The sequence below is a fragment of the Primulina tabacum genome, chromosome 1 (assembly GCF_025594145.1).
Source record: "Primulina tabacum isolate GXHZ01 chromosome 1, ASM2559414v2, whole genome shotgun sequence".
Taxonomy (NCBI): Eukaryota; Viridiplantae; Streptophyta; class Magnoliopsida; order Lamiales; family Gesneriaceae; genus Primulina; species Primulina tabacum.
The window spans coordinates 4,489,909-4,501,844 of record NC_134550.1 but is presented as its reverse complement, the minus strand read 5'-3'; the positions used below and the strand labels follow the sequence as shown (position 1 = coordinate 4,501,844).

General features: G+C 34.8%; 2 protein-coding genes across 2 annotated transcripts; both read left to right on the top strand.

Moving 5' to 3' along the window:
* The first annotated feature begins 793 nt into the window (after positions 1 to 793).
* On the top strand, positions 794 to 4,646 carry LOC142530172 (phospho-2-dehydro-3-deoxyheptonate aldolase 2, chloroplastic). Its single transcript, XM_075635996.1, has 5 exons — positions 794 to 1,446; positions 2,281 to 2,558; positions 2,808 to 3,084; positions 3,174 to 3,419; positions 4,114 to 4,646. Exons 1-5 carry the CDS (start codon positions 928 to 930, stop codon positions 4,366 to 4,368), a joined length of 1,575 nt encoding a protein of 524 aa, XP_075492111.1. The 5' UTR covers positions 794 to 927; the 3' UTR covers positions 4,369 to 4,646.
* A 2,276-nt stretch (positions 4,647 to 6,922) lies between these two features.
* LOC142530274 (uncharacterized) lies at positions 6,923 to 11,477 on the top strand. The gene is made up of 3 exons (XM_075636069.1): positions 6,923 to 7,818; positions 9,826 to 9,936; positions 11,048 to 11,477. Exons 1-3 carry the CDS (start codon positions 7,168 to 7,170, stop codon positions 11,225 to 11,227), a joined length of 942 nt encoding a protein of 313 aa, XP_075492184.1. The 5' UTR covers positions 6,923 to 7,167; the 3' UTR covers positions 11,228 to 11,477.
* The last annotated feature ends 459 nt before the right edge of the window (positions 11,478 to 11,936 follow it).

Sequence of the window (11,936 nt, the reverse complement as noted above, 5' to 3'; positions counted from 1 at the left end):
TCAAAATATTCTTTTTATTATATATATTAATTATTATATTTTATTTAATATTTTTAATTATGAATAATGTTTATATTATATAATCAATATTATATTATTAATAAATTTAAATAATATTTAAAATTTTTAATATAACTATTTGTAAAAAAATAAAAAATAAAAGAGCAAATTTATAATAAAAAAATTGAAAACCTCGGTGTCAAATTGGCGCAGAGGAAGGAAGCTGCGCTCAAAATAACACTGCCTCCATTGGAAGACAAAATGTTGTACCAAAATCGTGTTTTAACATTGGAGATGCCTTAATGATTACATTCAAGTAATATATGTTTTCGATTTAAAATAATCGAATATAAAATATATATTATATTGTTTTTTTTTTGAAACTTTTATCGAATGCCATGTATCTTTTAAAAATAATTCAAATCAGATTTCAAGAATAAAAACATGGCTAAGCATTATATTTGAAAATTTATAATAATAATAAGCATTATGTTTTATATTAATAATAATAATTTATTAAATATCAAATGAGAAAAAAAAAATCGATTATATATATTTTTGGTTAAGAACAAAATTTGATGTATGACATGAACTAAAAGCTAGCAGTAGTAGTTGAATGGAAAGTACCTACCAAACATGGCCAATTTGTGTTTATTGCATAAATAATTTTTTTTTTGTTTTCTTGTTTTAATTCGAGAGAAGATTGATACAATTTGTGAAATTATTTGGGATTTTGGTGGCAAACTGGCAATGATTTACAAAATTTTTTTTGGCTATAAATAATATATTCTCGTTGCATTTATTTTGTGTAGAGCTAGTCCATCTGCCATTCTTCTCTTTTCTCTCTTTTCATTCAAGATTTCTTGAAGCGAAGGGATAAAAGATTTGAGAGAGACAATCTAATTCAAGAAAATATCATTCTCAGTAATGGCGATTACCAACTCTGCTGCTTTGTCTTCCAAATCTGTTGTTCAACCCGAGATTTTCTTCCCATCCTCCCACACACACCAGAAATCCGCTTCATTGGCTTATAATCCGGCTGCCCGCCGCCACATCTCAGCCGTGCATGCGGCGGAGCCCGCGAAAACACCCGTCATCACCAACAACAAACCCACTGTCCTATCCCCGGCGCCTGCGGACAAGTGGGCACCGGAAACCTGGAAAACCAAGAAAGCGCTGCAGCTTCCGGAGTATCCAGATGAAGCGCATCTGCAGTCTGTTTTGAGTACTATGGAGGCATATCCTCCATTGGTGTTCGCCGGAGAGGTGAGGAGCCTGGAAGAGCGGCTGGCGGAGGCGGCACTGGGAAGAGCCTTCCTGTTGCAAGGAGGGGATTGTGCTGAGAGCTTCAAGGAGTTCAGCGCTAATAATATCCGTGACACTTTCAGGATTCTGCTTCAGATGAGTGTGGTTCTTTCTTTTGGTGGGCAGTTGCCGGTTTTTAAGGTAAAAATTTGTTTTTTTCCCCCCTGCATTTCTTGGACTATCATTCTTGCTACTGCATGATTAGTTGATTGGTTATGGATTTGAAATCCTGTATGTGATTGTGAGGATGTCTTTAGATCTCTGAGGATAAAAAAAATCATTGATCTACTTTTTTGAAGTATTGAGGATCTGAACATCTTCAAGTGATATTCATAATGGGAAGATTTTCCATTTTGTTGTATCTAATCAATTTGATGTAAGGCTTTAAAGCACCAAAAATTTTCATGGCGTAAAGCCTGTATTTCCGAATATCTAATTTTTAAAATGGAATTGTATGTCATGCCATTTCTGTAGGCAGGTAGAAGGTTTGGATTTCGATTAAGGTGATTGATTGCTTCATATGTTTAAGTTTCTTTGGACTACTGGAAAAGTGGAAGAAGAACGAATAGATTTTGGCTATGATTTGTGGATTAGTTGTTTGTTAACTGCTTGATTTGTTAATGTGTCGTGATTCATGTTTGATAATATTAGAGAAACAATGAAAGGTTTGAGACAAATAATTGAGGAAAGAAAAAGGTCAAGATGCTTTTAAAAGAAGAGAAAGTAAAAAAAGGGAAAAATCCCAAGAAAAATGGACCTTACGTTTTCAATAAAATGCATATGCTTATTGTTTTTGTTTTCATGGAAGACGGATTGAACTGTAGGCTTTCGTGTTTATTTGCAAAAGTGCATGTACTAAATAGGCCAATTTTATTTGTTTTTGAACATTATTGTTTTAGATTTATTTAACATTGGAAAAAAAAACCATATAAATCCACATTTTTTGAGGTTAAGATTTTGGATGATGTGTAATAGGTTGGAAGAATGGCTGGCCAGTTCGCCAAGCCAAGATCAGATCAATATGAGGAGAAGAATGGAGTGAAGCTGCCAAGTTACAAGGGAGATAACATAAATGGTGATGCCTTTGATGAGAAATCAAGAATCCCGGATCCTGATAGGATGATTCGGGCTTATTGCCAGGCTGCTTCGACCCTTAACCTTCTCCGGGCTTTCGCTACCGGAGGTTATGCTGCAATGCAGAGGGTGTCACAATGGAATCTTGATTTTGTTGAGCACAGTGAGCAGGGAGACAGGTGTGTCTCTTTTAATAATAATAATAATAATTCTAGAGGATGTTGTGATGTCAGTAAAGAACATGTTTGATTGCGCATGTATGCATCGAAAAGGAAAATTTTTTACTTTTTTGTAGCCTTTGTGGAAACCACTCATGTTTCACAGATTTTTCATCCTTTATATTCTAGATTATCTGTGTGCCATTTTTTCGGTTTTTAGAATGGGGAGTTTCTGTTACTTAATGTCTCTAAGGTCGATTGGTCCAACAGGTATCAAGAACTAGCGCACAGGGTTGATGAAGCCTTGGGATTCATGGAGGCTGCTGGACTTACAATAGACCATCCTGTAATGTCCACAACTGAATTCTGGACGTCCCACGAATGCTTGCTTTTACCTTATGAGCAAGCACTCACCAGAAAGGACTCTACTTCTGGTCTCCATTATGGTTGCTCGGCTCACATGCTCTGGGTCGGCGAACGCACAAGGCAACTAGACGGTGCACATGTTGAGTTTTTGAGAGGAGTAGCTAATCCCCTTGGTATCAAGGTATCCATCTTGTTTAAATGCAATTTATAAAATTTTGCCTTGAATTTTCGTGTTCTCTGACTAACTTTTATGGTAAAATGACATTCCAGGTGAGCCAAAAGATGGATCCGAATGAACTTGTTAAACTCGTTGAGATCCTTAATCCCGATAACAAGCCGGGAAGAATTACTGTAATTGTAAGAATGGGTGCAGAAAACATGAGAGTGAAACTTCCTCATTTGATCAGGGCAGTTCGAAGAGCTGGACAAATTGTTACTTGGGTTTGTGACCCAATGCACGGGAACACTATCAAGGCACCTTGTGGGCTCAAAACTCGTGCTTTCGATGCCATCTTGGTACACTCTTTTCCTCACCTTCTTAGAAGAATTTCATGGACCACTTTCTTGCTAAACTTTTCTAATGTTAATTTTAGAACACTAGCCACAAATTTGTCGGCTTTCAAATGGAATCGACAATATATTATTACAATGAGAAATAATTGTCGCATCTTAAAATAATTCAATTCATGGAAATGGTGGCGGCAGGTTCAACTATGGAAGTAGGTGCATGTTAATCATTTAAGCAGTTGCCCTCCTGATTCACTGCTTTTCACATGCTAGTCACATGTTTGCATTCACTCTCAATTTATTAAAATCTTCTCGAATCTTTCGAATGGTGGGCTCCAAAGTTTGGAATCTTGCATGTTATATTACATGTGCAAGTACTTTTTAAGGACTTTTTGTCTGATCATCTGTTTTCACTTTTAACATATATATCTTATTGGCGCTCTAAGCCGCTTTACAATGGTTAAAAAAGTTGATAATATCTTACGAGATAGTATAGAGTTCGGATTACAGTTTGGAGAATAAATAATATTAGGCTCATGGAAGTCGAATGCAAACGTTAAACTTGCCCCTGGTTAATGAAATAGGTAAACGTTTTTATTTAGGAAAAGCATTCCCTTTCTTTAAAGGCTTGATAAGATGGTGCTTTCCTTTGGAATCTGAAAGCAAAATGATTTAACATGCAAATGAAACATGTGATTTGCAGGCGGAGGTGAGAGCTTTCTTTGATGTGCATGATCAAGAAGGAAGTCACCCTGGCGGAATCCATCTGGAAATGACTGGTCAGAATGTGACCGAATGTATTGGAGGATCAAGAACCGTGACCTATGATGATTTGAGCTCTCGCTATCACACACACTGCGATCCAAGACTAAATGCTTCCCAATCTCTTGAACTTGCCTTCATCGTTGCTGAGAGGTTGAGGAAAAAGAGGATGGCGTCTCAACGTATGCTTTCTTGATTCGAGACATGGCTTCACGAGTCGCGGGGTGTCTCCTATCAGTCGATATTTCTAGGTTATTTACAGAAACACATCTTTCGGCCTTTGAAACAAACGTTGAGGTGAGGTTTCAAGGTTTAAAGCTGAATGCTTTAACAGGTTTCTTGGATGGTGTCTTTGGAGAATAATCTCACTTATTCTAAGCTTGCATTTCATGTATTTATTTCGTGCAACGTTATATTTGTAACTTATAGACCATGTTCTGAACTATTTTGGAAATAAATTCTTTGTTTGGCTAATTCAGCACTTTTCTGCTTTATCGTCGGAATTCAATTTGCATTAATTTGATGGTGCAAGTTTTTGGGACACCAATTAATTTAAAAACATTTATTTTTGTATGATATTTTATTCCACATGACTCATCTAATATGTGTTTCTTAAATCATAAAAAAAATAAAATCAAACGTTATTCTTGCATTTCTATATGTATATTATATATCAATAATCCAACCAGATGCTATCTTTTTTATATCACTTTTATTACTTTCCGAGTAAATTGTGGAGTAAATTGGTTAAAGCTCATGCATCTTGTGTCTGAAGTAGAATAAATTACACTATTTTGGCTCAATGTCGAAGAACAAAACGGATTTCTAACTTCATTGTCCATACAAAATGGTGTCGTTAAGGCATCTTGGAAGGAATAGGTCTCTTATGAGACGATCTCACGAATATTTATCTGTGAGACGTGTCAATTCTACTGATATTCACAATAAAAAGTAATACTCTTAGCATAAAAAGTAATATTTTTTCATTGATGGCCCAAATAAGATATCTGTCTCCCAAAATACGACTCGTGAGACCGTCTGACACAAGTTTTTGCCCTTTGATTCAAATAAATCTTCTGACAAAGCAGATGTCATATTTGATATAAGTCGATGATACAAGTTATTGAGTGAAAATAAACGTATAAATCTTTTCCCAAAGTATGCTAAAAAGCATAAGCAAACGATGTCTGAATAATGAACATGTTTTAATTTTAATAAATTTTGTTAATAGTGCGAGTGGGTAAAAAGATATGACATAAAATTTGACAAGTTAGATTATGATTTTTTTTGATGAGATGTAACATATAGAATTCTAGATAGTGACTGCAAATGTTTTAAAAAGTTATTATAAACTTTTACTTTACAAATTTGCAAAACTTTTTAAAAAAATTAACTTCAAAAAAAATTGCAAACATTAGTTAAAATCAAAGATTAAAATTCTTAACTCGATGATTTATATTAAAGGTGTAAACGAAATGAGTCCACTCGTGAGGTATTCGAGCTAATTCAAAAATATTTGATTGAATTCGAAATATCAACTTCAAGCCGAATTCGAGTCTAAATTATTTTATTCCATAATAAGAGCTGCTTGTGAGGTTTAATGTAATTATAACTATATATTAAATAATATTTTCAACCATTCATAATATTTATTTTCGAGTAATAAATTAACTTTACTTCTCATTGTTTCACTTGTGTTAGCTCTAGACCCATATTTAGGAGATATTTTAAATTTCATTTTGTTGTATCTACAACCGATTAAAACTAAATATGTAAATATATAATATATCTCAATTTTATCCAATTAAAATTCGAGAATGGATAACGACAGATCCTTCGAAGTTTTAAGTGTTTTTGGCCGCATTGAATTGGATGACATTTGGTTGAGTTAGGAATTATAAATACAATTTTAGTGTTTTGCAAAATTAGATTTAAAAAAAAATAGACAAAAAATTGTGTGAGACGGTATCACAAGTCGTATTTTGTGAGACATATCTCTTATTTGAGTCATCCATGAAAAAGTATTAGTTTTTATGTTAAGAGTATTACTTTTTATTGTGAATATCGTTAAAGTTGACCCGTCTCACAGATAAAGATTCGTGAAACCGTCTCACAAGAGAACTATTTTTAAAAATAAAAATAAGACTCATATTTGATGGGATTTCAAAGAAAATCTTTACAAAATTGATAGGATTTCATGAGATCTAAAATTTCAAGTATTTTTTTAAAAAATGTTACGAAATACCATTTATATAATATATATATATATATATATATATATATATTAACACTATTATATATATTTATATATATTTTAGAAAATCGAATAAATAATATTTTTATATTTAAAAATTTCTATAAATTATTTCTTTTTCTTTAAAAATTTCATTATTTTTAATACTAACCTAATTTATCAAAATTTACTAACTTTATTTTTAATCTCATCTTCATAAACTTTATATTTTTTATTTTATTAAGAAAATTATCTACATAAAAAATATTATATGTTAAAATAATTTTTTGTTCTATATATATATATATATATATATATAAATAAGTATTTATATATATATATATTATTAATGAAAAAATTTAAAAAGAAATAATTTTTTAATATAAAGAATTTTATTTTTAATTGTCAAAACAAATTGCAAATTGCACTTTAAAAAATGTTTGTCAACCACCAAAATAAAATTCCAATTTTAATCTGATTCAAATTCCAAATCTCTTTTTTATATATATCCACACACACCAACCGGTGATGTTTCAGGTTGAACCGAGCCATCGCAAATTCACAGTAGTGTCCAACACCGTAATCTAGCAACCTCAGCTCTGCATTGTGCATCCAACATTCCAACTCTCCAAATCCGCAAAATTTTGAAGAAAAACCTCGAAATCTGTGCGAAAAGGCACTAAGAATCCAGCAATCTACCACTGAAATCCGAGTGTTCCATCCCTAACATCGAGCACAATCAGCTTCTACACTCAGCATGAGATGATGTCACTTGCACTTCAAGCCGTCGTCATCAACCAGAATCCCACCATCCTCTATCTCTCTCTGCCCAGAACCCATTTCTTGAAACCCTCGAATTTGCCATTTTCACCCCTGAATTCAAAGACCCAGTTCCCCACTTGCAGGATTTTGACATCCAGCAATTGCCTTTCGCCGGTCAAAAGAATCAGTGCTTCTTTCGAGAAGTCTTACGGAAATGCACGGACACGAGCTAATGGCGAGAGAGCTGCCTCCGCTGAGTTAGATTTCGATGGTTTCCTATCGATTCTCGAATTCATCACCCTCGTTTCCTCCGCCGTGATTTGTGTTTACATTGTGGTAAGTTGTGGATTGCAAAAGGCGGAGATTTTGAAGTGGGTGGGGAGCAAGATTTTGGCGTGGCAGTTCGCGGCTTTGTTCAGTGCTGCGGTGCTTGGGGCTGTGATAAGGCGGCGGCAATGGAGGAGGATTTCTGGGCCTGGGTTTTCGAGAGGGTTGGCTTCTCCTGGGTCTAATATGTTGGAGAGGGTGGAGAAATTGGAGGAGGATCTCCGTAGCTCAGCTACGATCATTCGGGTTTTGTCGAGGCAACTTGAGAAGCTGGGGATTCGTTTCCGGATCACCCGGAAGGCTCTGAAGGAACCCATTGCGGAGGTAATATCATTTACATAATTCTTGTTTGAATTCACCCAATAATTCATCATGGCATTTGGTCAGAAAGCTGTATATTCGTGTTTTGTTTAGAATGGAAATATAATTAGGTGATCAAACTTGTTTCTCTTGTCTGCAACCGATTAGAAGTGTTGAGCTCTCTCTTGACATACAGCCTCTGTGAAATGAATTATATGCACTTCACTTTTATGATATGGATATATTTTCTTCTAAAAGTGGGCTTTTACCGAGCTCTTTGCAAGAGATGAAGTATATTGATAAGAGAACATATGCGACCATTCAAATTTGAAACTTTGGTTTAACTTTTTCCTGGAAAGGATTTTTGATGAATCATAGGTTGCAAGGAAGTGCCTTTTACGGTTGTGGGGCTTGCTACAAAATTTCGCCCCGCTATGCATATTCTTCCCGAAAATTTTATTTATAAAGATAAATTCCTCTGCTGCTCCTTTTTAGGGAAGGAAGGAGAGTGGGAAAGAGTGTATCGGGTAGGTGCTTGCTGTTTGGGGTTTAAAGAAATGTTTTTTGGCTCATAAGACTGTTAAAAACATCTGACTGGATTCAGATGGCAGGATATAGATATTAAGTCCACTTTTTAATGCTTGGATTATAATTCAGCTATAGAAGGAAATTGAGGTCATACATCATACTAAGACTTTCGCTTGGCTTGTTTAAAACTTTTAGAACGTAACGATTACCAAAATCATTCTGATATCCATGGGTCGTGAGGTATATTATCTATGAAAAGTAGGTTCCTTGGGATGACGGCAATTTGATTTTGGTGAATCCGAAATCGCATTGAAAAAAGCAAAATATAGAAGTCCAAATACCTGTTAAGTCAGTTTCTGACTCATGCTGCCTATCACTATTAGAAGATAAGTAAAAACGACATTCCTTAAATAAATTTCTGTGTTTATTCTATCTTTTCCTTTTCCTTTGCCGGTGTCTTGTTGATTGATGTGAACATCATCAGCAAGTGATGTAACCCAAATCCAGTATATATGGAATACAACCCAAGAACCATTATTTGGATGTAAAATCCTGGAGCCATTACCTATAAGAGATAAGAAGGCCACATTAGGTGATGGAGAACTTGATATATAAGTCAAGAATGAATATCTAGAAGTCGTTTAAGTTTGAAAAAATTCTTAGAAGAACCAGAGAAATTATTTTTCTGAAAAATAATTATCTGATCTATTCCAGTTTATACAGGCTGTATTATATCAAGATAAATTTTCCCTAAATATCTGTAAAAGATATGCAGCCTTATGAGTATTATGGATCCATGATTATGATCCCTTAAGAGTAGGAGACATTACCAACTAAAATTCAAAATGAAGTTTCAAAAAATAATCTTAACTAGTGCACCGCGCTTGCGTTGCATGCTTGTACAATATTTTTTATAACTATTATGAAGATTCTTTATAAATAGTAATAGATGTCCTACCGGCACTTGAAGCGGGTCTTGACTCGATTTGCTAGTTCATGTCTTGTCCCCATTATAAACTGTGTAGCAGAGGTGCAAGTATTATCAAGGGATGTTGTAGCGAATGACATAAGGTACTACACTATATCAAACCAGCAGTTATAATGGATATTTCCATTCCTAGGCGGAAACCAAGCATGAGAATGGGAATGAGGTTGGGAATGCATATTCCATTCCCATGTACGAAGCGTGTCCTTAGAGTTTAATGGGTTTGAAGATTTCTACTTCATTAGTGAAATATTATTGACTAGGGTACAAACTAATGCATAACAGCAAATTAATCTCCACTTGCGAGTCTGCATTTGCTTCATCAAGCAAGTGTTGTTTGGTTTTGGATCCACTCAATAAACTGAATCTCAAATGGTGATATTTCACAAGAAAAACTAGTCAAGCAGGTAAGATTTCTCGATTTCCTGCAGCCCTAATATGGAGCTAGAATAGGTTATTAGGTATTGTTTTTGGGGAACTTCAAATTGACGACTCTTCCGTTTATTCGCTTCTTTCAGACCGCAGCTTTGGTCCAGAAGAATTCTGAGGCAACCCGAGCATTGGCAGAGCAAGAAGACATGCTGGAGAAGGAGCTTGGTGAAATTCAAAAGGTTCTACTGGCTATGCAGGTAAATATTGTATATTGCATTCGATGCTGAGAAAATATGATTTCTGCACATCGTTTGAAACAGAAATTTGGCATTTTATGTATTTAAATTAGTTAATTCTTTTAAAGAACTTCCTGTTAAAGTTTTTATTGTAACTCTAAATGACACATGCTTACTCGTTGTACTGCCTTCTTGTGTGACCGTATAAAATTCATGCGAGCCAAATCACTATTCTCCTTTTTTTAAAACTAGTAAATACAGAGATCAGGTAACTTCACTTTGGAGGATGTCAGATAATTTGTTTGGGTGATACATACTTACAAAGCACTCTTATATGACAAGTGGCCCAAATTCTCACTTAAAATTCCAGCTAATGTGGTCCATTTCAACAGATTTATATATTAGTTTATCTTCCAATCTTAAGTAGTGATTAAGCCAATGTAAACAAAATTAGTTTCACTTGAATTGTTGGTTGAAGAATCACGATATTTCCACTTGATAGAATATAGAACTTTTTGTAATTCTTGCTTGCATGTAATTTCTCTCAATTTTGATGTCCCAGTTTTGTGTTTAGGAAGCCCCTCTATTAATATTCTATTTATTACAATAATATATATTGCAGTCAGAAGAAATGGAATCCTCTCCTTGAAAAATAATGGTGGGATGCTACTAACTTATTGCATGTATCTTTGAAAGTAAAATTTAAATATATTTACAAACTTAACATTGTCCATAAAATTACATGGCTAACCAAAATGGCCCATCAAATATGGTCGCTGGAAGTAAAGCTGTTTCTCAAACATTTTTATTGACCTGTGTAAGGCTTTAGTCATCAATATAAATTGATTTATACTGTTAATTGTTTCATTCACATAGAGTTTGATATCCTTCAAAAACGGGTTTAAATGACTCTTTTTAATTGGAGTGGCTGCCATCCTATTCTCATTATATTTCTTTCGACTGGCTAAATATTGCACATCGACACCTTTCTTTTCCAAATATATTTGTTAGTGTGGTTCAAAAGTGTCGTCAACCAGCTTATGGCCTGAAACTTGTACAACGTATTACATATTTCTCAATTTGTCTTTATTTTCTATTTGATCAGTTTACGTGGTGTGTATCACTTTTGCAGGAGCAACAGCAAAAACAGTTTGAGCTCATTCTTGCAATGGGGAAAACTGGAAAGTTCTGGGACACCAAACAAGCAACTATTCAAGACAGGAAATCAACCGAGGCTTCTAAAGCGAAGGTAGATGGATTCCCAAATTCGGAAATCAACCAAATTGAGGCCGTCATTACAGACGGAAGCTAACAATGACAACCGTAAATTTCATTAAAATCATGTGGTTTGCTCTCTAGACGTGTTTGATGGAGGACTCAATCGTGTCCTTTTCATAGCTCGATGGTCTCTACATGATCTGCTTACTTCAACTTCGCTGCCAAGTTGGCATGATTCTTACAACAGCACGTTGTGGAAGAGGGAAATCGAGGAGTGACATTGTTTTGTTCCCAATATTTGAAAAAAAATAAACACTTTGTATCAATAATATGTTTTTCTTTAATGGTTCTCAGGGATCATATCAACTTACCGAATTTGTGTCTCGGCATAGCGTGGTGTTTACGAGTAGGGTGGTGATTCATAGGGGGTATAAGTTGTTCGGTTGTGGCAGTTCTTGTTCTGAGAAAGTTGAAGCCGTGGTTTCGGTTTGCCACGGTTTTTATGAGAAGGGTGTATTCAGAAGTTGTTCGAGGAGCTGGCAAAGCTAGTCACTCCCTGTTCTGATTTGAGTGCAAGAGATGGTGGTGAGTATAGACAGACAAAAGAGAGCCCTGCCCAGAATTCCATTCAGCCGAGAAAGATGTTGGGATTTACAACCTGATATATGGTTCTAGTGCTGTTAACCAAACCAATCCAAACTTAGAAGCTGGATCAAACCTCATGGTTTGGATTGAGTTTTAGTTAAAAAAATAATCAAACGGGAGAAGAAAAATTGGTTTGGTTCGAGGTTTAAACCAAAATA